Source organism: Pongo pygmaeus, chromosome 6, assembly GCF_028885625.2.
Source record: "Pongo pygmaeus isolate AG05252 chromosome 6, NHGRI_mPonPyg2-v2.0_pri, whole genome shotgun sequence".
Taxonomy (NCBI): domain Eukaryota; kingdom Metazoa; phylum Chordata; class Mammalia; order Primates; family Hominidae; genus Pongo; species Pongo pygmaeus.
Genome location: NC_072379.2, coordinates 137,731,831 through 137,759,801, shown reverse-complemented (window position 1 = coordinate 137,759,801; position 27,971 = coordinate 137,731,831). Strand labels below are relative to the sequence as shown.

Here is a 27,971-nt window from a genome sequence, read left to right as displayed (position 1 = left end):
GCGTGAGTAAGCCCCAAGGAAGGATTTCCTAGTGGAGTGTAACAGCCCAGGGGAGGCACTTTTTTCTAATTTGCTCAAAGATACGAAATAGTGGTGGCCTATATTCCTGGATTTGGGGATGGGGCCAGCGTTCCCTAGGAAGGGTGATTTTCAGTCAATGCCCAGAAGTCCAGTTTAGGCATTACCACTAGTTGAACATTAAACAGTTGCATGCCAGGCCAGCCTCTTGGTGTGGGGACCTGGGGGTGAGAAAGACCACACAGCCCTTGTGCTCAAGGAACTCAGGGTCCCCACAGAGAGGACACTGCTTAGTAGAACAAATGCTGTCCTTGATGTTTTCCTCACAAGTAAACCTTGCAGTGAGCTTCACAGGACAGGACTGATTTATCCAATGGGTACTAGGGATAACAGCAGTGCATGGAATCTCCAAGATTTTCAAGATCTCAAAAATGTTTGAGACCTGAGAAAATTTGAACAACAGACCAGGCATATCGGCACATGTGTGTCATCCCAACACTTTGGGAGGCTGAGGTGGGAAGATCACTTGAGCCAGGGGGTTCAAGACCAGCCTGCACAACATAGTAAGACCCTGCCTCTGCAAAAAAAAAAAAACCACAAAAAATTAGTTGGGTATGGTAGTGTGCACCTGTAGTCTCAGCTACTCAGGAGGCTGAGGTGGGAGGATCACTTGAGCCCAAGAGGTCAAGGCTGCAGTGAGCTGAGATGGCACCACTGCACTCCAGCCTGGGTGACACAGTGAGACCCTGTCCCCAGACAAACAAACAAACAAAAATTTGAACAACCAAAAACTGGGCAAAATAAGTAATTGTTTCAAAAGCAAAGTTATAAAGTTTACTTGAAATGTTTAAACGGAAACGATCTAATGTGGGACGCTGGGTGCATTTTAATGTGTTTGACGAGAACAGAGCCTGTCCCTCCTATGGAATCAGAACCTGAGGTATACAAACATGTAAGATGGCCTGCCTGGGGTTATTGTAGTGGTGGATTGAACAGCATCCGCAGCCTAAGCTGAGACCATCCTATCAAGTCGTATCAGGGAAAGCTTTCCTGGCAAGCAGTGGATGTGGAGGAGGGAGATAATGTGTTGATCCTCCCTCCCTATTTTATCATTGTTATGTGATGTCGGACTGTTTTAGATGAGCTGTTTGTAGGACAAACATTCTCCTATCTACAGACGGAAGAACTTTGTTATTCTAAAATAGTATAGGCTGGGCCAGGCACGGTAGCTCATGCCTGTAATCCCTGCACTTTGGGAAACTGAGGCAGGCAGATCATTTGAGGTCAGGAGTTCGAGACCAGCCTGGCCAACGTGGTGAAACCCCATCTCTACTAAAAAAATACAGAAATATTAGCCAGGCATGGTGGTGCATGCCTGTAATCCCAGCTACTTGGGAGGCTGAGGCAGGAGAATCACTTGAACCAGGGAGGTGGAGGTTGTAGTGAGCTGTGATTGTGCCACTGCACTCCAGCCTTGGCAACAGAGAGAGACTGTCTCAAAAAATAAAAAATAAAAAATAGGGTGAGCTGGGCTGGCCAATGATAACTGTTAACCCCAAAGAAAGGGCTGTGTGTGTGGCCACTTTTTACTTTACGAGTGTCACCAGTATTTGCTGTGTTTAGCAGGTCTACAACTAATAACTCCATGTGGCCCATTTCCTCACTCATACATTTTGCATCAGGTTTACTTTGGAGCGCGTATCAGGAAGTTGCCTTACTCAAAGCTAGACTTTCTCAAGACTTTTTTTTTAATGGTCGAGATAGGTATTTGGTTACACATACTATTTTAAAAGTTCAGGCTGAAATGTCTGTGGCCAAGCACCATGGTGGTGGTTGGAGAGAGGGGTAGCCAAAAGAGTGGGATTCCAGGGCTCTCACTGCTTCCAGTTTCACCTGTTATCCCTGATAAGATTTCATGTGAGAAAGAAAAGAAGTAGGCAGAGAGTTTCCAGGGCTAAAAGATGGAAAACCTGCAGTCTGTGGCCTGGAATGGCCCAGGGAAGAATATTTTATGTTAATGAAGCTTCTCTTGTGATTCTGATAGGCCCCGTTGCCTCCTGTCCATCTCGGGGAAAAGACCTCTGACCTTGAACTTGGGTTGCTCATCTCCAGTTAACCCAAAATCCATTCAGAGGAGAATTGTGGCCCTAACCAAGCCTGTGCCTGCCAAGCCCCAGCTCCCTCACAGAGATGGGGTTGACGGCTCTTCTTGCTCCTGGCTCTGTCAGGATCTGTTTTTACAAAATAATGTCAGGCTCTGGGTGGTTGTGGGACCGAAACATCTAGATGTGGACCTGAGCAGCACTTAGTTTGTGGAGGAGTTAACCCACTCCCTGCCCCTCAATGATGGGTCTGTAATTTGGAGAGAACAAGAGGTTCCCTTTTAGGAAACCTTGAGAACTACAGCTGTTAAGATCATGCCATAGAGTTACTTGATCAAAGTAAGAAAGTCAGCAAGAAAGTCCTGGAGTCCACCATTTGGAATCATTTTTTGAACACTTCCCAGGATGACTAATTTAGCTTGTTCAAAATTGCACTGGAAGGCGGTGCAGCTATGGTCCAGACATGCGGAGGTTAACAAAAAGGGGATCCTTCCTCCTGGCGAAAGCAACCTTCCACCTGGGTCCTGTATCTTATTCCCTCCCATCTTCTTTGAAGTATATTTCTTAATTTCCAAACATATGGAGGTTTTCTAGTTATCTTTTTGTTATTGATTTTTAGCTTAGTTGCACTGTGATCTGTGAATATACTTTGATGATTTCTATTTTTTGATGTTATTTAAAAGACACCATATGACCAATTTTTGTGGCTCTTGAAAAGAATGTGTCATGCAGTTGTGGGGTCAGCGTTCCGGGTAAGTCCATTAGATCAAGAGTGCTAATTGTGTGGTTCAGAACGTCTGCATGTTTCCTGTCTTTTAAAAATTTGGCCTAATTATTCCGTTGAATACAGAGATGATTGCGGGTTTCTTTCTTCCCTGTAGTTTTGTCAACTTTTGCATTAAATATTTGAGGCTGTAATTGAGGTACAAACAAATACGGAATTTTGACAACTGCCTGGCAAATTGAACCTTCTTTTAAAAAATCATTTTGTAATGTCCCTCATCTCTTTTTTTTTTTTTGAGATGGAGTCTCTCTCTGTCGCCCAGGCTGGAATGCAGTGGCGCGATCTCGGCTCACTGCAACTTCCACCTCCCAGGTCCAAGCGATTCTTCTTCCTCAGTCTCCCGAGTAGCTGGGATTACAGGCATGTGCCACCACCCCCGGGTAATTTTTGTATTTTTGGTAGAAACGGGGGTTTCACCATGTTGGACAGGCTGGTCTCGAAATCCTGACCTCAGGTGAGACTCCCGTCTCAGCCTCCCAAAGTGCTGGGATTACAGGTGTGAGCCACTGCGCCCAGCCTTCTTTTTCTCTAGTAATGCTTTTTGCCATAAACTTTACTTTGTCTGATATTGCTATAGCTATAACAGGTTTCTTTTGTTTTGTTTGGCATGCTAAATCATTTTCCCATCATATTACTTTCAACTTTTCTAAAATCCTGTTCAAGATGGGAGGATTTCTTGAGCCCAGGACTGTGAGACCAGCCTGGGCAACATAGTGAAACTCTTTCGCTACAAAAAAACAAAAAACAAAAAACCTGAGTTTGGTGATGCAAGCCTGTAGTCCCAGCTACTCAGGAGTCTGAGATAGGAGGATTGCTTGAGCCCAGGAGATCCGAGATGGCAGGGAGCCATGATGGAGTCACTACACTCCAGACTGGGTGACAGAGTGAGACCCTGTCTCTAAAATTTAAAAACAAACAAATCAATCAATCTATCATCTTACCAAGTGCTCTCTACTCTTCCCATCTAGCTTATGTTTCTTTTCTCTTTCTTCTCACTACTTTTGGATTGAGTTGTTTGGTTATTCCATTTTGTAGAGATTACGACGTGCATTCCTTTTTTGTTGTTTTTTAAGATTATTTTATTCTGCAACCCAGGAGCATAGATCCAAGTTACCCTGAATATATGTTCTCATAAGTGCATTCTTAACATATCAAAGTCTAATATTAATTGACACTTTTACCGCTTTCAGAGATAATATGAAGACCTCAGAACTTTAACTCCATTTATCCACTCGCCCAGGCTGGAGTGCAGTGGCAGTATCTCGGCTCACTGCAAGCTGCCTCCTGGGTTCACGCCATTCTCCTGCCTCAGCCTCCCGAGTAGCTGGGACTACAGGCACCTGCCACCACACCCGGATAATTTTTTTGTATTTTTAGTAGAGACGGGGTTTCACTGTGTTAGCCAGGCTGGTCTCTATCTCCTGACCTTGTGATCGGCCCGCCTCAGCCTCCCAAAGTGCTGGGATTACAGGCATGAGCCACCGCACCTGGCCTATCCACTCCTGATTTTTATACCATTATAGTCATGTATGTTAGTTATACACATACTTTTTAACTCAATAAGTCATTATTATTATTATTTTCCAAGTGAATATGAGTGAAATTTATTAAATTTATTTACATGTTTACCAGTTTGTTGTTCTTAATTTATTTCTGCATGTCTGGTCTTTCCATCGGTGATCATTTTCCTTCTCTTTGAAGAATACCATTTAGTATTCCCTCAGTGGAGTGATTAACATGCTGTTTTGTTTGTCTGGATATGTTTTTTTTCTTCCTTCATTCTTGGAAATCACCTTCATTGGGTACAAAATGTAAGGTTGGCAGGTATTTTCTTTCAGTGCTTTAAAGATAACATTTCATTTCTTTTGGCTACCATTTATTCTGTTGATTACCGTCCACCTCACTGGGGCTCCCTTGCAGATAATTTGCCTCTTTTATTTCTTCGGCTGTTTTTAAAATTTTCATTGCGTTTGGTTTTCAGCAGTTTTACTCTGATGTGCTCAAGTATGGATTCCTTTTTTGTCCTCTTTGGAGTTTGTAGGCAGTTGGATATGAATTGGAGATGGAGCTTGATGCTATTAATATGTTTTGAAAACTTCTCAGCCATCAAATACTACTTGTGAACCATCTCTCCTCTCTTTTTGTGACTGATTACACATAGGTTAGATCTTTCCACTCCATCCTGTAATTCTCTTACCTTCTTCTTTATTCTTTATCTTTTTGTTTTCCTGTGTTTTACTCTGGATATTGCCTTCTGCCCAATCTTTTATTAAATCTCTTGTCATCTGTGTCTAATCCTCTTTTATAACTACCCATTGGGTTCTTAATTTCGATTATCTTAGTTTTAGTTCCAGAATTTCCATTCCGTTCTTTTTTATATTTTTTTTCTGCCAAACTATTCAGTCCTGTTTTTCATCTTCATAAACAGAGGGGATATAATTCCTTTAAAATCTGTGTCTGATAACCTCAGTCTTTGCCATTCTTTCCCCATTCGTTTATTTCCATTGTCTTATTATTTCTGCTGTTTTCATTCATGTGATCATGTTTCTTTGCATACCTGGTTATTTTTTATCGTGGGCAAAATTGCAATTACACACTATTGTTTATAGAAATAACCTGAGACCTAGGATAATGCTTTCTTCCTGTAGACATGATTTTTGTTGTTGTTGTTTTAATCGAGTGCTTGGGGGCAACAAAAATCTGCTATCATGTCGTTCCAGTCTCAGGAATTAAGATGATGTGTGTCAGTTTATTTTGGATACCTTTCCTTCTATGGTGTAGCCCTTTAGAAATTTCATCCCCAAGGAAATAACCAAAGATGAGCACAAAAATGCATATCCAAAGTTCTCCATCTCAATATTACAATGTTTGTAAAAGTGAAAGCTTAGAAGCAGTTTATAATGAAATAAAGGGTAGCTATTAAAACCGTTTTTGGGACTGGGTATGGTGGCTCACACCTATAATCCCAGCATTTTGGAAGGCCAAGGTGGGCTGATCACCTGAGGTCAGGAGTTTGAGACCAGCCTGGCCAACATGGCAAAACCCCATCTCTACTAAAAATACAAAAATCAGCCAGTCCTGGTGGTATGTGCCTGTAATCCCAGCTACTCAGGAGACTGGAGGCAAGAGAATCGCTTGAACCCAAGAGGCAGAGGTTGCAGTGAGCCGAGATCATGCCACTACTCTCCAGCCTGGGTTACAGAGCAAGACTCTATCTCAAAAAAACAACAGCAACAACAGCAACAAAAAACATTCTTGGGTAACATTTAATTACTTGGGAAAACATTTGCCATAGTATACAAAACAGAAAAAGCAGGATATAAATCTTTATGTCAATGTAATTCCAGTTTTGTAATATATACACATATACAATGGAAAATGTTTGGAATGAATCCTCTCAAAATGCTAGTAGTAGTCATATCTAGGATGTACAGTTTGGGGTGGTTTTAATTTTGTTTTTAATACTTTTTTGTGTTTCCATTTTAAAATAATGAATGTGTATATTATTTTTATGATCAAGAAATAAAATCAAGTTAATACTTTTTTTTTTTTTTTGAGAAAGAGTCTTTCTCTGTCGCCCAGGCTGGAGTGCAATGGTGCAATCTAGGCTCACTGCAACATCTGCCTCCCGGGTTCAAGTGATTCTAGTGTCTCAGCCTCCCGAGTAACTGGGATTACAGGCACCTGCCATTATGCCCTGCTAATTTTTGTTGTTGTTGTTGTTGTTTGAGACGGAGTTCCACTCTTGTTGTCCAAGCTGGAGTGCAATGGCACGATCTCAGCTCACTGCAACCTCCGCTTCCCAGGTTCAAGCAATTCTCCTGCCTCAGCCTCCCGAGTAGCTGGGATCACCGGCATGTACCACCATGCCCAGCTAATTTTGTATTTTTAGTAGAGACAGATTTCTCCATGTTGGTCAGGTTGGTCTCAAACTCCCAACCTCAGGTGATCCACCTGCCTCGGCCTCTCAAAGTGCTGGGATTACAGGCATGAGCCGCTGCACCCAGCCTAAGTTAATACATTCTTAAAGATTATTTCACAGGAAAGCAATATAGTCACAATGAAGCAGATAGATTTTACATATCTGTCCCATTACCTGGGAAAAATGTTCAATATCAGGGAATCTTCTTTTCCATTAAAAAAACAAGCTGGCCAGGCATGGTGGCTCACGCCTGTAATCCTAGCACTTTGGGAGGCCAAGGTGGGTGGATCACTTGAGGTCAGGAGTTCAAGACCAGCCTGGCCAATATGGTAAAACCCCATCTCTACTAAAAATACAAAAACTAGCTGGGCGTGGTGGTGGGCACCTGTAATCCCAGCTACTCGGGAGGGTGAGGCAGAAGAATCGCTTGAACCCAGGAGGCAGAGTTTGCAGTGAGCCGAGATTGCACCACTGCACTCCAGCCTGGGCAACAGAACAAGACTGTCTCAAAAAGAAAAAAGACAAAAAGACAAAAAAAAAAACAAAAAAACTTAACCTTTAATTTTCACATGGTGCAGATTACTGCCTATTGGAGTGCTCATGGTCACAACGGAATGTACAGACATATCCACGAATGGTCAGGACACAAAGAAGACTAGAAAGAAGACACAGATATAACATCAGATTGCAATTAGAATCTCATTGTTGGAAAAGGACCTCAGAGACCATCCGGGCCAATCTTTAACCTTGGAAGAATGCCCTCTGAATTAATCTGTTCTCATGCTGCTAATAAAGACATATCCAAGACTGGGTAATTTGTAAAGAAAAGAGGTTTAATGAACTCACAGTTCCACATGGCTGGGGAGGACTCACAATCAATGGCAGAAGGCAAAGGAGAAGCAAAGGCATGTCTTACATGGTGGCAGGCAAGAGAGCGTGTGCAGGGGAACTCCCATTTATAAAACCATCAGATCTTGTGAGACTCATTTCCTATCATGAGAACAGCACAGGAAAGACCTGCCCCCATGATTCAATTACCTCCCACCGAGTCCCTCCCACGACAAGTGGGAATTATGGGAGCTACAATTCAAGATGAGATTTGGGTGGGGACACAGCAAAACCATATGACTTTCCTATAAAGAAAGTAGGATATTATAGAGTTTGGTATAGCTGCATTTGACCTGTCCTGCTTCTTAAGGTTGTTAGTTGGACTTCTGCTTAAATGCCTCAAGGGATTGGTTTCTTACTAATTTTTAAGACAGCCAGCTCTTCTGTGGGATAGCTCGGGTAGAAAAGTTTGTGAGTTACTGGCATCAAACAAGTAAGGGCATTTTAAGGTGAAGTTAATAAACAGTTGGAAGGGAGGGCTTTTCAGCTCTCAACTCTATGATTGGCACTTTCTGGTTCCCTACAATTACTCTTATCATTTGTGCAAAATATTTCTGTTGGCACAACAATCTGAGCATGTGGTCAGATTCATCTTTTGTTTAATAAACAGAGAGATTTGTTCTCAAAGAGTAACTTGAAGCTAAAGTTTTTGGAAATAAGCTGCAGGTTTGTAATAAATATTCCGCCAATTTTTCCTCTCCAGTTTTGTTCACATAAAACCGAAGGGAACCAGATAGTCAAGTCAATGATTGTTTGGGCCTGTCTTCCCAACATCCAAAGACCCCTCTCTCACTGTGTTTTCTGGCCTCTTCTATAACTTCCCTTCATTCTCTTTCTCTTTTTTTCTTTTTCCTTTTTTAAGACAGAATCTCGCTCTATTGCCCAGGATGGAGTGCAGTGGTGCGATCACAACTCACTGTAGCCTCCACCTCCTAGGGCTCAAGCCATCCTCCTGCCTCAGCCTCCTGAGTAGCTGGGACTACAGGCATGTACCACCACACCCAGCTAATATTTTTTATTTTTAGTAGAGATGAGGTCTTGCTCTGTTACCCAGGCTAGTCTCAAATTCCTGGGCTCAAGCGATCCTCCCGCCTTAGTCTCTGGAAATGCTGGGATTACAGGTGTGAGTCACTGCGCCTGGCCTCTTTTTTCTTTTTTGAAAATGCTTTGTCCATATGTTTCATTTTATTTATGTATTTATTTAGAGACAGGGTGTACAGTGGCTATTCGCAAGTGCAGTCACAGTGTATTACAGCCTCGAACTCCTGGGCTCCAGTGATCTTCCCACCTCAGCCTCCTTAGTAGCTCAGGCTACGGGTATGCACCACCATGCCTAGCTCCTCATCTTCTCTTGTCCAAGCTGCCTCTAGGTTGGTTGGTTGGGAACACAAGAATCCTGAGTCAAGAGTCCTGGATTCCAGTTTTCATGTTGTCACTTGGAGTGTGACCTTGGAGGAGTCATATAACCTTGGTGTCGATGTGACTTTCTAGGAGGCGAACACAAGGGGAAAAATCTGGGGGAATTATGCCTTCCATCCTTTGTGGGGAGACTTTTCTCTGGGGTCCGCAGGACTCTGCAGAGGGGATACATGATGCCCAGAAGGGGTTTTGCTATGTATAGTTCCTAACACAAAGGGGTGTTAAGTCCTGTGAGAAACAACTGGAAAGCTACCATGATGGCATGAAAAGACCCTGAAGTGCAGAGCCCTGGGTTCTGCTTCCAGCTCTGCCGCCAATTACCTGTGGGACCTTGGGCAAATTGCATCCACTCCCTGGAGTTCTGTTTTCTCATCTGTAAAGTAAGGAGACTGAATCAGGTGATCTCGAAGTTTCTTCCAGTGGTAGATTTCTATGACTCTGTAGTCAATGCAGGATATTAAATGGAGAAAGAAGAGAAACAAGCTAGTACATTTAAATTCTTTTTTTTTTTCTGTTTTAGAAAGCGGAGATGGAAATCATGATAAGAAACTTACTTGTGTAGTTGGGAGTAAATATTATTATAGAAAAGGCAGATAACTGGGGAGGTGCTCCCAAGGGAAAAACTTAGGCTAGCGCCGGGTGTGGTGGCTCATGCCTGTAATCCCAGCACTTTGGGAGGCTGAGGTGGGAGAGTTGCTTGAGCTCAGGAGTTTGAGACCAGCCTGGGCAACATAGGGAGAATCTCTCTCTCTCTCTCTCTCACCTTAGGCTATAGGTAAAAAATCCATCCATGATAATAAACTTCAGGGCATTCTGTTATCTCTCTTTTTTTTTTTTCCTGAGACAAGGTCTCTCTCTGTCACCCAGGCTGGAGTGCAGTGGTGCAAACTTTGTTCGCTGCAGCCTCGACCTCCCTGGCTCAAGCAATCCTCCCACCTCAGCCTCCTGAGTAGCTGGGACTACAGATGCATGTCACAAAGGCCAGCTGAGTTTATTTTTTGTAGAGACAGAGTCTTGCTATGTTGCCCAGGATGGTTTCAGACTCCTGGGGTCAAGCAATCCTCCCACCTCGGCCTCCCACAGTGTTGGGATTATAGGCATGAGCCATTGTGCGCAGCCCATTCTGTTTTCTTTATGATAAAACTTCATTTACCTAAATCTCATTTCCAGTTCCTCCATGACATGGCAAGTGAAGACAGGAATGAAAGGAATGTAAAGCAGCTTTGCTCTGAAGAGAAGAAGAGAAAGAGACACAGCCAAGGTACGCTGAGGTGGAGAAGAGGGAAGCTGGAGGGCTCCATGGTGGAGGAGGATCTTCTCCTAAGGAATGAGACGGTTGTGTGCTGAGGGGTGTGGCGAGGAGTGGAGAGTAGAGGAGAGTGGAGCTGTCTGAGAGCCACTGGGAGGGCTCTGTGTCCTAGGATGTGATCTAGAGGACAGAAAGTGGTAGATCAGCAGGGAGTGCCCACTGGCGTTGGATGGCAGCAGTGAGCACTGAGACACATTCCTGGAAAAAGTCGTGGCCAGGAGAAAGTGGAAATGTGCATGGCAGGGATGATCCTGGTTCCAGCATCCGTAGATTTGATCTCAGTGTGCTGATTCATGAACTCTTGGACCTTACTATCAATGAATTGCATTCAGTTGCACATGTGTGTGTTCGTGTGTGTGTGTGTGTGCATGTGTGTGCGCATACAATGGAGGAAGTTGAATGTCATTCCCTCTTTTTTTTTAGCAACCTCAAATCATTCTTTTCTGTCTCAAACACTTTGTTTATGAGTGCATATTGTAAAGGATGGTGGGTGGCAGAGTCAGTGCCTGGCCAACAGTGAAGAAGTATTCAGCTTGGCTGGGCGCAGTGGCTCACGCCTATAATCCCAGCACTTTGGAAGGCCGAGGCAGGTGGATTGCTTAAGGTCAGGAGTTTGAGACCAGCCTGGCCAACATGGCGAAACCCTGTCTCTACTAAAAATACAAAAAATTAGCCAGGCATGGTGGTGCACACCTGTAGTCCTAGCTACTCAAGAGGCTGAGGCAGGAGAATCACTTGAATCCAGGAGGTGGAGGTTGCAGTGAGCTGAGATCACAACACTACACTCCAGCCTGGGCGACAGAGCAAGACTCCACTCAAAAAAAGAAAGTAAGAAGTATTCAGCTTGAGTGAGTGATAAAATCAATTATTTGAATGAAGGCTATCTGGAGGGAATTCGGTTCAGAAAAATCAGATGCTGTTTTTAGAAAAGTCAGATTGTTACTTTTCCAGATAGATTATTATTTTTGGATTAAACTCCTTGCAAACATTTTAGCTGGCTCTCTATTTATCCTTTGTCATTTTCTAAATTACAATGATCTTCCCCTGTAAATTGATCTTGTACACTGAACATGTGATTGTGCGCAATATTTTCCTAATCCTGGGTACAAGGATATGAGAACACAGGAAGCCCTGTGCTAAAGGAATGCCCGCTTTAAAGGCAAGTAAGTGGAATGCTCATCTCTTCACCCTCAAGAGCCATTCTGTAGAAAGTCCTCAGGGCATGAAAGTGCTTTGCCAGGGACCTTTGAGGCCAAGTGTAAAGCTTTTGGAACTGGCAGTGTGCCCCAGACTTGTGTAAAGAATGGGAACAGTGGCCTGAAACACCAAATGTCAAAAGGAATGTTTATTTGGATAATATAGAGGATTGATTCTGCCCTAAGAAAGTTGTTTCTCTCAAGACCTAATGCTGAATTTAAATATTATTTTCCAAACTTCAAAGTATTGAGTTGACTTTGAGAGGATATAAAAATATTATGTGTAGGCCGGGCGCAGTGGCTCACGCCTGTAATCCCAGCACTTTGGGAGGCCAAGGTGGGCGGATCACAAGGTCAGGAGATCGAGACCACCCTGGCTAACACGGTGAAACACCGTCTCCACTAAAAATACAAAAAATTAGCTGGGTGTGGTGGCGGGTGTCTGTAGTCCCAGCTACTCGGGTGGCTGAGTCAGGAGAATGGCATGAACCCAGGAGGCGGAGCTTGCAGTGAGCCAAGATCGCGCCACTGCACTCCAGCCTATGTGACAGAGTGAGATTCCATCTCAAAAAAAAAATATATATATATATATATGTATGTGTGTATATATATATAATGTTTAATGATTCATAGGAAGATTACTTTCTTTTTAAAAAATTCAATGGCACAAATAATTAGAGAAATAAGGCTGTATTATCTGGCTTTACGCAAGTCACTTAGCCTCACTGTTCCTTACTTTTCTGCAAGAGTGGATTGGACTAAATCATCTATATCTTACCTGCCAGTGGACACCCTTTTGGGGGCCAGAGCTATGTCTGGTTCTTCTCTCCTCCTTTCCTTCTTCCTTTACTCTTGAGGTTCACAGTAGGGAACTTAGAAAATTTACTCTGATTTTGGACAAATTGGACTGTGTTTGCTAATGCTTGGCCTGTTTCAACTTTCCAAGAATCAGCAATGCTATGAAATGTTGCACATAAAAAAATTGAGCTCAGACAGGAAACTTCTAGAGAAATGTCAAAGATGTCATGGTTCAAAGAGATTGTCTCAGATGTACATCATGGGTAAGAAAAAGTAGGAGTTCCCATTTTAAAAGTTATTTTTTCGAGACAGGGTCTTACTCTGTCACCTTGGCTGGAGTGCAGTGGCACAATCATGGCTCACTGTGGCCTTGCACTCCCGAGCTCAAGTGATTCTCCCGCCTCAGCCTCCTGAGTAACTGGGACTACAAGTGTGTACCACTCTGCCCGGCTAATTTTTAATTTTTTTGTAGAGATGATTTCTCACTATGCTGCCCATGCTGATCTCAAACTCCTGGGCTCAAGCGACCCTCCTGCTTCAGCCTCCTAAAGTAATGGAATTACAGACATGAGCCATGTGCCTGGCCTCATTCTTAAAATTTTTAATTAAAAAAATTTTTTTAAAATAGAGACAGGGTCTTGCTATGTTGCCCAGACTGGTCTTGATCTCCTGGCCTCAAGCAATACTCCCACCTCTGTCTCCCATAGTGCTGAGGTTATAGGTGTGAGCCACCGTACCCAGCCATGGTTCCCATTTTCTAGATGTGTCTCCCAACTAGATCTCACAGAATTTGGGGAGGGGAAGTTATCAACTGTCTCTTCTCCTGAAAATAAATAAATAAAACCCTCTCCTGATACTTCATTTCCTCTTCAGCTGCTGCCCTGCTCCCTCCTTTCTCTTCACAGTTGGTGTTTTTAAAAGAAAGTTGTAGCTGATTTCTGTGCCCATCTTTTTTTTTTTTTTTTTTGAATGGAGTCTTGCTCTGTCCCCCAGGCTGCAGTGCAGTGGTGTGATCTTGGCTCACTGCAACCTCCGCCTCTTGGGTTCAAGCAATTCTCCTGCCTCAGCCTCCCGAGTAGCTGGGATTACAGGCGTCTGCTACCATGCCCAGCTAATTTTTGTATTTTTAGTAGAAAGGGGGCTTCACTATGTTGGCCAGGCTGGTCTTGAACTCCTGACCTCAGGCAAACCAACCGCCTCGGCCTCCCAAAATGCTGGGATTACAGGTGTGAGCCACCATGCCCAGCCGATTTCCATGCCCATCTTTTCTTCACCAGCCACTGACTTTCTCTGAGTCCCCAGTTCCTACTTTGAATCCTGCCCATTTTACTTCATTGAAGTGGATCCATGGGGTCCCCAGTAACCTCCAGATCTTTCTCAGCCCTCCTCTTCCTGAACACTCCATGATTCTCAAAACATTTTCTTCTTTTGAATTCTCATTCTTCCGATTATCCTCCTACCTCTGTTTCTTGTTTGTCTCCTCTGCGCAGCCTTGAAATCCTGGAATTTCTCTGTATTCAGGCTTGGACCTCCATTGCCTCTCCATCGTTATGGGTTGAAGTGTGCCGCCCCATTCCATTCATATGTTGTAGTTCTAATCCTGAGGATCTGAGAATGTGGCCGTATTTGGAAACAGGGTGTTTGCAGAGATAATTAGTTAAGATGAGTTTATAGCAGAGTGGGGTGGGCCTCTAATCCAATATGACTGGTGTCCTTATAAAAAGGCGTTTGGACACAGACACACACATGTGAAGGTGAAGGCATAGATTGGAGTGATACTTCTGCAAGCCAAGGAATGCCAAAGATTGCCAGCAACCACCAGCAGCCAGGTAAGAGACCTGAAAGATTCTTCCTCACAGCCTTCAGAGGGAACCAGCCCTGCGTGGCATCTTGATTTCAGACTTCTAACTTTCAGGGCTGAGATAATACATTTCTCTTGGTTAAGCCACCCAGTTTATGGCACTCTGCTACCACCGTCCTGGGAAACTCATACACCCAATTCCGCGGTCCCCAGGCTAGTGGTTGTCCAGTGTTTTCGTCTCAGGTCCTCTTTACGCTGTTAAGAATTATTGGGGTCCAGGTGCAGTGGCTCATACCTGTAATCCCAGCACTTTGGGAGGCAAAGGTGGGAGAATTGCTTGAGGCCAGGAGTTTGAGACAAGCCTTGGCAACATTGTGAGACCCAAACTCTACAAAAAAAAAAAAAAAAAAAAGAGAGAAAACATTTCTTTAAAAAAAAATTGCTGAAAAGATTAGGAACAAGGCAAGGACATTCTCCCCACCACTCCATTTCACATCATACTGGAGTCCTAACTAATGCCATAAGAAAAGGAAATGAAAACCATACTGATTAGGAAGGAAGACATAAAATTTTATTCACAGATGACTTCATTGCCTATATAGAAAATCTGAAAGAGGCTGGGCGCAGTGGCTCACACCTGTAATCCCAGCGCTTTTGGGAGGCCGAGGTGGCTGGATCACGAGGTCAGGAGTTCAAGACCAGACTGGCCAAGATGGTGAAACCCCATCCCTACTAAAAGTACAAAATAATTAGCCAGGCGTGGTGGCAGGTGCTTGTAATCCCAGCTACTCGGGAGGCTGAGGCAGAGAATTGTTTGAACCCGGGAGGTGGAGGCTGCAGTGAGCCAAGATTGCGCCATTGCACTCTAGCCTGGGTGATAAGAACAAGACTCGTCTCCAAAAAAAAAAAAAAGAAAAAAAAGAAAATCTGAAAGAATCAACCAAAAAAAAGCCTTCCTGGAATTAATTAAGTTTTTGTATAACAAATCCCTTTTTCTCCATACCTGTCCATAAGGACCAGCAGAAGCAGGGTGGTTTTAGCTGGCAAGGCCAGCAATACACCTTCACGGTCCTACCTCAGGGGAATATCAACTCTCTAGCCTTGTGTCATAATTTAGTTTGCAAGGATCTTAATCATCTCTTCTGTCTCTAAAATATCACAGTGGTCTATTACACTGATGACAATATACTGATCGGACCTAGTGAGCAAGAATAACAACTATTGTAGACTTATTGATAAGACATTTGGATGTCAGAGGGTGGGAAATAAATCAGACAAAAATTTAGGGGCCTTCTATCTCAGTGAAATTTATTAAAAAATTTTTTTTTTAATTTTTTCTTTTTGAGACAAAGTCTGGCTCTTTCACCCAGGCTGGAGTGCAGTGGCATGATCACGGCTCACTGCAGCCTCAGTCATCCTCCCAAGTCGGCCTCCCAAGTAGCTGGGATCACAGGCACACACCACAAACCTGGCTAATATTTTTAGTATGATTATTTGTAGAGATGATGGTCTCACTGTGTTGCCCAGGCTGGTCTGAAACTCCTGGGCTCAAGCAATCTGCCTGTCTTGGCCTCCCAAAATGCTGGGATTATAAGCTCGAGCCATCGCGCCTGGCTCAATACCACAGTCTTGATTACTGGTGTTGTACAGTAAGTCTTGAAGTTGGGTAGAGCGTTTCTCCCACTTCATTCTTCTATTCACGAGCTCTCTGCTGCTACCACCGGGGCTGGAGGAGCAGAGATGCCTCATTACTGCTCTGCATGTGACCGGGGCTGGAGGAGCAGAGATGCCTCATTACTGCTCTGCATGTGACCGGGGCTGGAGGAGCAGAGGTGCCTCATTACTGCTCTGCATGTGATCTTCACCATCAGTGATGGGGGGAGGGGAGCTTATTACCAATGGATGGGGGTAAAAGTTCTGATTAGGTTTCTTCTGACACCCCCAACAGGGGCAAACAAGGGAGCCTTGTTACCACAGAGTGGGGCTGAAGTTCAGACTCCCCACTCAGCCTGGAAGTCTAGGCTCCCCCCTTGGGCTTTGCTGGCAATGGGGTTGGGGGCAGGGCCATGGTTTTTTCTGTGGCGTTTAACTGGATTCGAGTGATTATTGTCTGAAAGTTTTCTTTCTTGGCAGACTGCCCCTTTCCTGGTCCTTTTGCTAGAGCGAGCAGGCTTTCTTTGGAACTTTTCTGCTGCACATGTACTGGCTTCTGCCGCACTGAGTCCGGAATATACAGATTGATTATCTGTCCTTTATCTGAAATGCTCGGACCAGAAGTGTTTTAGATTTCAGATTTTTTCAGATTTTGGAATATTTGCATATATATATATATAAAATGAGATGTCTTGGAGATGGGACCCAAGTCTAAACACAAAAGTCATGTAATGATGTTTTTTTTGCTTTTGAGACAGAGTCTCACTCTGTTGCTCAGGCTGGAGTGCAGTGGCGCCATCTCGGCTCACTGCAACCTTTGTCTCCTGGGTTCAAGCGATTCTCCTGCCTCAGCCTCCTGTGTAGCTGGGACTACAGGCACCCACCACCACGCCCCGCTAATTTTTTGGTATTTTTAGTAAAGACGGTGTTACACCGTGTTGTCCAGGCTTGTCTCAAATTCCTGACCTCAAGTAATCTGCCCGCCTTGGCCTCCCAAAGTGCTGGGATTATAGGCATGACCCACCGTGCCCAGCCTCATGTATGTTCATATATACCTTACACACATAGCATGAAGGTAATTTTATTTTTCCCTTGAGGACTCTGAATGAAATATGTGTTGTATGCCTGAGTTTTGATTGCGACCTGTCACATGAAGTCAGTGAAATTTTCCACTTCTGGTGTCATGTTGGTGCTCAGAGTTTGGGATTTTGGAGCATTTCTGATTTTGAGTTTTCAGATTAGGGATGCTCAACCTGTAGGAAGTAACAAGAAAACCCACAGAACTCACCTCTGTGTTGTTTCTTGCATCTTGTGATTCCTAGAGGGTCTATCTTCTGTCCAGCTTTCACAGTCGGCTTATGTTTGCTGTATATGTACTGTACAGGGTTTTTATTTTTACTGGTTGGGAAGAAAAAGTATTTCTACTCCCTTTTTCCAGATGCAGAAGCCAAAGTAATATATATATATATTGTGTGTGTGTGTGTGTGTGTGTGTGTGTGTGTATTTTTTTTTTCTTTTTTTTGAGACGGAGTTTCCCTCTCTTTGCCCAGGCTGGGGTGCAATGGCACGATCTCAGCTCCCCACAACCTCCTCCTTTCGGGTTCAGCTATTCTCCTGCCTCAGCCTCTTTAGTAGCTGGTATTACAGGCATGCGCCACCAAGCCCAGCTAATTTTTTGTATTTTTAGTAGAGACGGGGTTTCACCATGTTGGCCAGGCTGGTCTTGAACTCCCGACCTCAGGTGATCCGCCCACCTCAGCCTCCCAAAGTGCTGGGATGACAGGCGTGAGCCACCGTGCCCAGCCGTAATATTTTTAAAAACGTGAACCAGGTCATGCCATTTCCCTGCTTAAAATTTCCCAAGAGCTTCCCAATGTTATTAGAATAAAATTCAAATTCCTTATTGGCCCAGCAGACTTGGGGCATGGCTTGGCCCCTGCCTCCTACTCTGACATACCGTACACATACTTTTTTTGTTGTTTTTTTTTTGGGACGGAGTCTCATTGTGTCTTTTAGGCTGAAGTGCTGTGGTGCAATCTTGGCTCACTGCAAACTCCACTTCCCGGGTTCAAGCGATTCTCGTGCCTCAGCCTCCCAAGTAGCTGGGATTATAGGCACACGCCACCACACCTGGCTAAATTTGTATTATTAGTAGAGAGGGGAGTTTTCACCATGTTGGCCAGGCTGGTCTCGAACTCCTGGCCTCAAAGTGATCCTCCTGCCTCAGGCTCCCAAACTGCCGGAATTACAGGCATGAGCCACCGCGTCCAGCCTATACTTCCACTTTCTAAGTAAGCCTCTTCTATTTTTCAGATAAGGTCACTGAGGCCCTGAGGTTAAATAGCTTTCCCAAGGTCACGCATGGTAAATGGCAGAGCTGAGATCCTGACTCCAGTAGTTGGGCTGGAGCCTCTGCTCTTAACCATTAGGATGTACTCTTTTCTCCACATGTTCCTGAGTGGTTTCTGAGCACCCAGACGTTTGAAAACTACTGCCCCACCCACTGACTGGGAGACAAAGCAAACACCTGCCTTGGGGAAGAGCAGGAGGAGAGGTAAGAGGGCGAAGTGGAGAGTGGAGGGAGGCACGAATTGAGGCCAGGGCTCCTAGTGCCTCTGGAGCTCATATGGAGGGAGAGGTAGAATCAACACAGTTCTTATCTTCCTGCTCTTCTTTGCAAATCTTGAGTTCAGCCTTTGGAACTTCATCCAGGTGTCTGGATTCTTGGACAGATCTGCCCTGGCGGGATGGGTGGGTGCAGCTGAGCTCCACCTCTCAAGAAACCCAAGCAGCTCCTTTCCTCCAGGGTACAGAGCAGGTGCTCCCTCAGAGGGCTGGGCCTCCACTGCCCCAGGTTCACAATCGCTGCATCAGCTTAGCTGATTTTCCCAAACCGCCTACAGCTTCTCCCTGCTGCTTCCCAGGCTAAAGTTTGATTTCTCACCCTGTGTTCTCTAAACAATGGTTCTAATTTGATCATGCACAAGTATCACCTGAGGAGCTTATTAAAAATGCAAGTCTTGGCCAGGCATGGTGGTTCATACCTGTAATCCCAGCACTTTGGGAAGCGGAGGTGGGAGGATTACTTGTAGGCCAGGAGTTGGAGGCCAGCCTGGGCAACATAGTGATACCCTGTCTTTATGTTGTCGTATTTTATAAAAATTAAAATAAAAAAATCAGCCAATTGCTGAGCACAGTGGCTCACGCCTGTAATCTCAGCACTTTGGGAGGCTGAGGCGGGTGGATCACGAGGTCAGGAGATCGAGACCATCCTGGCTAACACAGTGAAACCCCATCTCTACTAAAAATACAAAAAATTAGCCGGGCATGATGGCAGGCGCCTGTAGTCCCAGCTACTCCGGAGGCTGAGGCAGGAGAATGGCGTGAACCCGGGAGGCGGAACTTGCAGTGAGCCAAGATCGCGCCACTGTACTCCAGCCTGGGCGACAGAGCGAGAGACTCTGTCTCAAAAAATAAATAAATAAATAATCAGCCCAATCATAGTGATGCACAGCTGTAGTTAGTCCTAGCTACTCAGGAGGCTGAGGTGGGAGGATCACTTGAGCCCAGGAGGTTGAGGCTGCAGTGAGCTGTGTTTGTGCCACCACACCCTGGCCTGGACAACAGAGCAAGATCCTGTCTCTTTAAAAAAATGCAAATCTCGGGCAATCTAGGAAACTTGAATCCTGATGGGATATTTGATATTAAGGCAAATTTAAGAATTATTGAATTTTAGGAGTGACTGGTATTTTATGTGTGTTTGTGTGTGTATATGTGTGTATAAAAGAATCCTTATCTTTTAGAGATACATGCTGAAATATTTTGAAAGAAATAACATGATGTATGGGATTTGCTTCCAAATAATCAGAGGTGGGGAGGGGAAGTGGGTGGGGTGTAGATGATAGAACATTCATGAACTGGTGTGGCCAAGTGATGTGTACATAGGGGTTCCCTGTACTATTTTCTGTACTTTTGCAGGTGTTTCAGTTTTTCCATACTAAAAAGTTAAAAAAAAAAAGCACCCCCCTCACTCATTCTGGGGTACCTTCTAAGGCTCACTGGCGGGGAGAGTCCCTGTGGGGGATCTGTGCACCACCCTGGAGAAGCAAAGCTCGTTCAAACAAACGCAGGTAGTTGTTGCAGCCGCCCTACCCCTGGGCAAGAGAAACGCACCTAATTGGCTTGTTCTGCCCTTCGCACCCTCTGTCAAATAAATAGGAGAAGACAAGACCCCTCCAAAGGAAAAGGGCACATATCACATTTGCTTCTGTCTCTTTTTACCTGGGCCACAGCGGTAGCTGAATTTTAGCCATTGGGCGTTTCATAAGGAGTCTTCTATTTTCCTTTGAAAGTAGAGTGTTTTGGTTAATAGTTGATAGGATGGTGAGTGTGATATTTTTTATTTTCCAAAACTATTTTAATCTTTTCATTTATATATATATATATATATTTATTTATTTATTTATTTTTGAGACGGAGTCTGGCTCTGTCGCCCAGGCTGGAGTGCAGCGGCGTGATCTTGGCTCACTGCAACCTCTGCCTCCTGGGTTCAAGCGATTCTCCTGCCTCAGCCTCCTGAGTAGCTGGGATTACAGGCACCCGCCACCACACTCTGCTCATTTTTTTGTATTTTTAGTAGAGACAGACTTTCACCATATTGGCCAGGCTAATTTGAGGCTCCTGACCTCAAATGATCCGCCCACTTCAGCCTCCCAAAGTGCGGGAATTACCAGCGTGAGCCACTGCGCCCGGCCCCCAAAATTATTTTTAAAAGTTATTTCATTTTTACAAGTTCAAGGGATGTTTTGGTTTACTGGGGTCCTTCTAAGGCCTCCAGGAATCTTGTCCTCAACCTTTAGCTCCCTGAGGGGCAAGTTACTTTCATTAGAAAATAAATGAATGCTTCCTGCTGGGAACTTAAGGTCATGGCAGAGGGCACAGGTGGGGCGGGGGCTGAGCAGGCTGGCTGGTGGGGCAGGTTTGTCCTCACCCACAACAGGCCAGTGTTGATACAACAGAGCTGCCTCCTGGCTCTTTGGGAGCCTGGGAGGAGAAGGAGCCGGGAGGGGCGCTGCGGGGAAGCCACCTGCGGATTCACCGGCTGCTGCTCCGCCCAGGACTGCTGGCAAGCACGGAGGGCTGCCAGACCTGGGCTCCCTGCTCCGTGCATCAGGTTGGGGAAAGCACTGTCTGCCCCAGACCCTGACCCAGGACCCGCCTGGAGGAAGCTGGGGTAAGAAGGGTGTTGATGCTGTGCTTTTGATCCGCATAAAGTGAATGCCTTGGGTCTCTGGTCTATGTTCACTTGGCTGTAGTTACTAGACAGGGCAGTAGGAAAGCTTTGAATTCATCTTGGTGTCAAAAGGCACAAATGTGGGCCCAGACCATGTGCACTTCCTGAGGGATGATGTTTATCCTCTGGTCCATACATGGGATATTGCTTCTGGAGTACCCACTTTGTGGTGCTATTGACGTAGACCGGTGTGGGAGTGGAAACAGGGAATGGTTCTAGCCTGGTGGACTTCACTGGTTTGTGTGTGGGGAATCCAGGCAGTTAAACAAGCGATTGCAAATGATTGCTCTTCTGGGGGCATGTAGGAGGGGGCTTAGCTCCTTGAGGGAGCTGGGGGTGTCAGGGAAGGCTTGTGGAGGAAGAAGATCCTTACATGGAGACTGGAGGAGTGACAGGGTCATGCGGGGCGTGGGATGGACGGTGGAGAGGAGGAGATTGAGGTTCCAAACCCAGGGGAAAACCTGGGTGAAGGGCCTGAAGGGGGTGGGAGCTGGGGAGAAATGCAGGGTCCCTGGAGAGGCCAAAGCTGGAGGAAGACACAGAGGAGGCCAGCTCATGCAGCCTTTGGCTGGCCAGCTCGAGGACTTTAGAGTTGGTCCTGTGTGAAAATGGGACAATGGATAGGCCCAGTATTGAGCACACAGTAGATACTCTGTACGTGATAAAATTAAATCTACTCTGGAGGTGTGGAAATTCTTCCGGAAGGTTGACCTGGGGGAAAACAGTGTGATTTGGCAGCAGTAGGGCCATCGGGAGGATCTTTGGGAATAGCTTCTGTACCCTCCTCCTCCCCTTGGCTCTCATGTGGGCCTTCAATTTCACCATTGGAAAGAGCTTCATTTTCTTCCAACCCCCCGGAGGTGTCCTTCCCTGCCACCTGTTCTAAGTGGCACTAAAGGCAGTCCAAAGGGCAGCATGACTTGGATGGTCTATTAAGGAATGGAGAAATGTTCAGGAGTGACAAACTGCCCCACCCCAGAGTTTGGAATGCATTGATCGCTGCTGGGAGGCCTCTGATGACCAGGGCTCCATTCCCTGGCTACGTATGCTGTGTGCGGGCTGGTGGCAATGGCTTCAAGATCATCTCCCAGTTTCACAGTTAAACTTTGGACATGCATCTGTTAGAGTATGGTGGATGTTTTAATCTATTTCAGTCTAGATGTTTGAGATTCCCCTTTCAGGAGTGTGAGTCTTAGTCTTTTTTTTTAATCAGCAGTGTCAATACACACTTATGACTGTATGGTGGAACTGTGTCTTGCAGGTCAGTTTTGGCTGACCTAACTCGCACCATTCCCCTGCCCCACTCACCTGTGGGCATCCTTCTTCCATATACAGGACATACAGATTTATTTTATTCCTGCTGACTGCACAGGGCTCTGTTATATCACAGTTTATTTAATCATTCCCCTATTGATGGATAGCTCGGTTACAGCCATTTACTATAATTATTACATACAATGTTATAAGAAACATTCTTGTTCATCTGTTTCTCCATACATATCCAGGTCTATCTGGGTAGACAGCAGTGGACATCTTGATTTGTGGGTATGAGGGATATAAGATTTGATAGACATTGATAAATTGCTCTCTGAAAAAGCTACAAAGAATTTACACGTTAACATTGGATATACCCAATGGGCATATGGATTACCAAATCTCATTCTGATGACAAAAACTATTTTTCCTGACTAGGGAGATTGAAGACAAAGTATTCTGGAATCCAGAGTTGGTTGTGATACCCACGACTGAGTTCTGGAGTGACATTCTAGTGCATGAAAGGGTCTGTTTTCTCATACCCTCTACAACTCGAGTCTTTAGTCATATTTTAAAATATTTTGCCAGCTGAGAGCAGTGGCTCATGCCTGTAATCCCAGCACTTTGGGAGACCAGAGTGGGAGGATCACTTCAGTCCAGGAGTTCAATACCAGCCTGGGCAACACAGCAAGGCTCTGTCTCAACAAAAAAATAAAAAAACTAGCCGGGTGTGGTGGTGCACACCTGTAGTCCCAGCTACATAGGAGGCTGAGGCAGGATGATCTCTTGAGCCCAGGAGGTTGAGGCTGCAGTGAGTCGTGTTTGTGCCACTGCACTCCAGCCTGGGTGACAGAGCAAGACTCTGTCTCAAAAATAAAGTATAATATTTTGCCCATCTGATGGAGGGCATAAAGTGCTATCTTGTTTTTGTTTATATTTTTAGAATCAGGATAGCTGGGCATCCTGGTACACACCTGTAGTCCCCGCTATTCAGGAGGCTGAGATGGGTGGATTACTTGAGCCTGGGAGGTTGAGGCTGCAGTGAGCCAGAATTGCACCACTGCATTCCAGCCCGGGGCAACAGAGTGAGACCCTGTCTCAGAAAAAAAAAAAAAAAAAGTCTCCTAAAATCAGGAGTGATTCCTAATGGATTTTTTTTCCCTGTTAGATTTTAACTTAAAAATTTCATCCTAAGGTTTTCACACATTTATTACCTTAAATATTAATATATTTTTCTTTTCCTCCTGTAGACCGAGGCTGGGCCAAGATGGCGTCTGTGTTTCGAAGCGAGGAGATGTGTTTGTCACAACTGTTTCTCCAGGTGGAAGCTGCATATTGCTGTGTGGCTGAGCTCGGAGAGCTTGGATTGGTTCAGTTCAAAGATGTAGGTACTGAGTTCTTTGGAGATAAGAGGAAGGGAGGGGTGGGAGTAGATAACTCTTGCACAACACTTCTTTATGGTGAACAATAACCATTTTGTAGGGAGAGGAGCCGTGAGCTGGAATCCACAAAATTCTGTAGTTTTAGTGCTTCTGGCTAGGATTTGTCATGACCAGGCAGGTCATTCAAGAGCGTGTTCTCCTTCCCTCCATGCCTGTCTCCTCTATAGGAATGTCTTGAAGCTCTAATGCAATCACTACCCATTAGATGTCATTGAATTTTTTTTCTCTTGTGTAGCATCTTCAAACATTGTATATAGCCAATGGGCATGTAGATTACCAAACCTTGTTCTGACCATAAAAACTATTTTTCCTGACTAGACAGGCTGAGGACAAAGTATTCTGGAGTCCAGAGTTGGTTGTAATACCCGGGATTGAGTTCCAGAGTGATAGTCTAGAGTTAGACTGTCTTGAGTATGACATTGGGGTATCATTTCCCAGGGGCAAGTTTAGACCCTCACCAAGCTCTTAGTCTAATTTAGAAAACCAGTGCTTCTTTACTTCTTCACTAAGGTCAAGGTCAGAGCTAAGCTTCTGCAGGGAAGAATCACATCTTGTTGTTTGCATCCCTAGTTCTTCACACAGGACCTCATATGAGGCAGGTCCTCAATAACGTTTATTGAGCTGAGCTGAGAGTTGAGGTTTTGTTGATGACTGTGATACGTTACATGGAGCCGTGCAATCTTCAAGGTCTGGTCATTTTTATGACCCCATTGAGGATTTTGAGGCTCATTTGGATAGCCAAGGCAGAGAAATAAGGTAAACTTAGATGAGGGCAGACTTCCTTCCTTCCTTCCTTCCTACCTTCCTTCTTTCCTTCCTTCCTTCCTACCTTCCTTCTTTCCTTCCTTCCTTCCTTCCTTCCTTCCTTCCTATCTTTTCTTTTCTTTTCCTCTCTTTTTTCTTTTTTCAGGCAGATATATGATTTTCTCCCATGCTGTGGGTTTTTTTTACTTCCTATTAAGAAAGTGAAAGGACACTGTTAAGTGTCCTTTGATGCACAAAAGTTTCAAATTTTGATTAAGTCCATTTTTTTTTTTTTGAGACAGGGTCTCGCTCTGTAGCCCAGGCTGGAGGGCAGTGGCACAATCACAGCTCATTGTAGCCTTGACCTCCCAGGCTCAAGCCATCCTCCTACCTCAGCACACCACCACGCTCGGTTAATTTTGTAATTTTTTGTAGAGATGAGGTCTCATTATGTTGCCCAGGTTGGTCTCAAACTCCTGGGCTCAAGTGATCCACCAGCCTCGACCTCCCAAAGTGTTGGGATTACAGGCGTGAGCAACTGTACCTGGCCAGGACTTTGTTTCTTTTAGAAACGAGAGGGTGAATGTTGAAGCATTTGGGGGATTGAATATAAGAACACTAAGGTGTGTTTTGCCTGTAACTCACCTGTCTTGTGCATGGAAGTATCTATTCCTAAGATAATTCCAGCAACATTCGCTAGTATTAAAAAGATAATAAAATGACCAAAAGGGGGCTTAGCACAGTGCCTCACACCTGTAATCCCAGCACTTTGAGAGGCTGAGGTGGGCGGATCACCTGAGGTCAGGAGCTTGAGGCCAGCCTGGCCAACATGGTGAAACCCCATCTCTACTACAAATACAAAAATTAGCCAGGCGTGGTGGTGGGTGCCTGTAATCCCAGTTACTTGGGAGGCTGAGGCAGAAGAATCACTAGAACCCAGGAGGTGGAGGTTACAGTGAGCTGAGATCGCGCCATTGCCCTCCAGCCTGGGTGACAAGATTAAAACTCCGTCTCGGAAAAAAGAAATCTATTGGCAGCTGTTGCTACTAATGTGTATCTTGTGATTCCCCCCCCCCCCCCCAGTTAAATATGAATGTGAACAGCTTTCAAAGGAAATTTGTGAATGAAGTCAGAAGGTGTGAATCACTGGAGAGAATCCTCCGTAAGCCAATTTTTTTTTTTTTTTTTTTTGCTTACTGTTCAAATGTGAACTGGCAAGGGGGTCAATAGTTTGCAGGACTTAATGAACAAATGTGTCCCTATTTGCAATACTTTCTGAGGTGGTCCCAGAGGCCCACCTGGAGGGAATGGGGGAGGTTGGGGGTGGGATCCAGGTGCTGTGGCAGCTCCTAGGACAATTCAGGTAGCTGAGCTGAGTGAAAGGCACATGTCTTGCTTGACCTCATTTCTTAGTTATGAGAAAACACAATCACCTTGGGGTTTCTGGTGGGTTTTCATTCTTCAGGTTTTCTGGAAGACGAGATGCAAAATGAGATTGCAGTTCAGTTGCTTGAGAAAAGCCCACTGACCCCACTCCCACGGGAAATGATTACCCTGGAGGTAAGTTCTCCACTTTGCTGGCCTCCCCAGGTAAGGACAGTCATGAAGCCTGTCTCCTTGAAGGCCCTGAGAGCCGCTTGCAGGTTCTCTACCTGGTTGCTGAAGGCAGGGAGGCAGGCTTGCTTGGTCGTCTCCTTCTCAGGGTTACAGCCCCAGGAAAATCCCAGTGTGCGGTTTTTAGAGCCACACCTGCTGATCTGGAGACAGCTGTTTTCCTTTCTCAGCATAGCCCTAGGGAAGCTTAGCCCACTTTGAGGAGTTGATTGCTTTTGTGGGCGTTTGATTCTTACAGGCAGCGGAGTCTTGTCTGCCGGGTGCCACTGAATGGGCTGAGTGTGGGCATAATGGGATGTTTTCTAATTCTCTATCTGGTGGGAAGCAGCTGATGAGTTGGACCCACTCCAGATGGAAGCTGCTTCTCTGACTGGCTTCTGTAGGTCAACTGGGAGAAGACTGCAGTTTTCAAGGTCATTTCAGCTGGTGGGGCTCTCCCTCTTTCCTTTCCTTCTCTATTTCCTTCCCCTTCTGTCTTTTATAAAACACTGAAAACCGGCTGGGCACAGTGGCTCACCCCTGTAATCCCACCACTTTGGGAGGCTGAGGCAGGTGGATCACGAGGTCAGGAGTTCGAGACCAGCCTGGCCAACATGGTGAAACCCTGTCTTTACTAAATATACAAAAATTAGCCAGGGGTGGTGGTAGATGCCTGTAATCCCAGCTACTTGGGAGGCTGAGGCACAAGAATCGCTTGAATCCGGGATGCAGAGGTTGCAGTGAGCTGAGATTGTGCCACTGCACTCCAGCCTGGGCGACAGAGCGAGACTCCGTCTCAAAAACAAACAAACAAACAAAAAATAAACCACTGAATACCTGCCATGTGCAAGGTACCTTAGAGAGAAATAAACATGACTGTGCCCTCCAAGGGCTTATAGAGCAGATGGTGGGGACAGGGATGGGGGCAGGGCTGGGAGAGGAAGTGAAGAGGTAGGCAGAGCCAGACCATGGAGGACCCTGGGGGACTTAATTGAAAAAGCAGGTATTTTATCCTCGGCAGTGGAACAGCTCATTCAGGGCGTGGGCAGGTAGGCAAGGCTTCACCTAGCTGAGCCTTTTCTCTGGCTGGGTTTTTTTTTTTTGAAGATAACTTCAAATTCTTGAAATTTTCAAAGCCATGAGTAGTATAAATCTTGATACTCACATAGAAATATTAGATTGTCAGATCTTCTAGAAAATATTTTGGACCTTATCATATTTTTTTGAGATGGAGTCTTGCTCTGTTGCCCAGGCTGGAGTGCAGTGGTGTGATCTCGGCTCACTGCAATCTCTGCCTCCCAGGCTCAAGCGATTCTCCTGCCTTAGCTTCCCAAGTAGCTGGGATTACAGGCATGCGCCACCACACCCAGCTAATTTTTGTATTTTTAGTAGAGACGGGGTTTCACCATGTTGTCCAGGCTGGTCTTGAACTCCTGACCTCAGGTGATCCGCCCACCTCGGCCTCCCAAAGTGCTGGGATTACAGGCGTGAGCCACCTCGCCTGGCCTGTTTATTGATTTTTTACTGTATTACAAATTAAAATGGAAAAGTATGTAAAATATTTATGTATTAATTCACTTGAAAATAACAATAATGTCTCATTACATGGTAAGATTTTTTAAGTGAAAAATGACTGTCTTTTCCAAGACAAAAACACTTTCATGAGAAGGATGGCATTGTTTGTGAATTTTTAAAGTGCTTGGCTAATAGAAGACAGCTGGTTTCTCACACCTGCTTCTACTTTAAATCTGTTGG

General features: G+C 45.1%; 1 protein-coding gene across 5 annotated transcripts in view; it reads left to right on the top strand.

The window, feature by feature from the left end:
- ATP6V0A4 (ATPase H+ transporting V0 subunit a4) overlaps positions 1-27,971 on the top strand; it is a 91,754-nt gene that overhangs the window by 1,627 nt on the left and 62,156 nt on the right. For 3 of the 5 annotated variants that reach the window (XM_054494693.1, XM_063667872.1, XM_054494694.1), the window contains exons 2-5: positions 10,304-10,394; positions 23,688-23,821; positions 25,707-25,785; positions 26,089-26,183. In XM_054494693.1, the coding sequence (XP_054350668.1) occupies positions 10,316-10,394; positions 23,688-23,821; positions 25,707-25,785; positions 26,089-26,183 (387 nt within the window). In that variant the 5' untranslated portion in view covers positions 10,304-10,315. Of the gene's footprint in view, positions 1-10,303; positions 10,395-18,157; positions 18,445-20,957; positions 21,124-23,687; positions 23,822-25,706; positions 25,786-26,088; positions 26,184-27,971 lie in introns of those variants that run through there. The other 2 variants (XM_054494696.2, XM_054494695.2) reach the window with 2 other exon arrangements.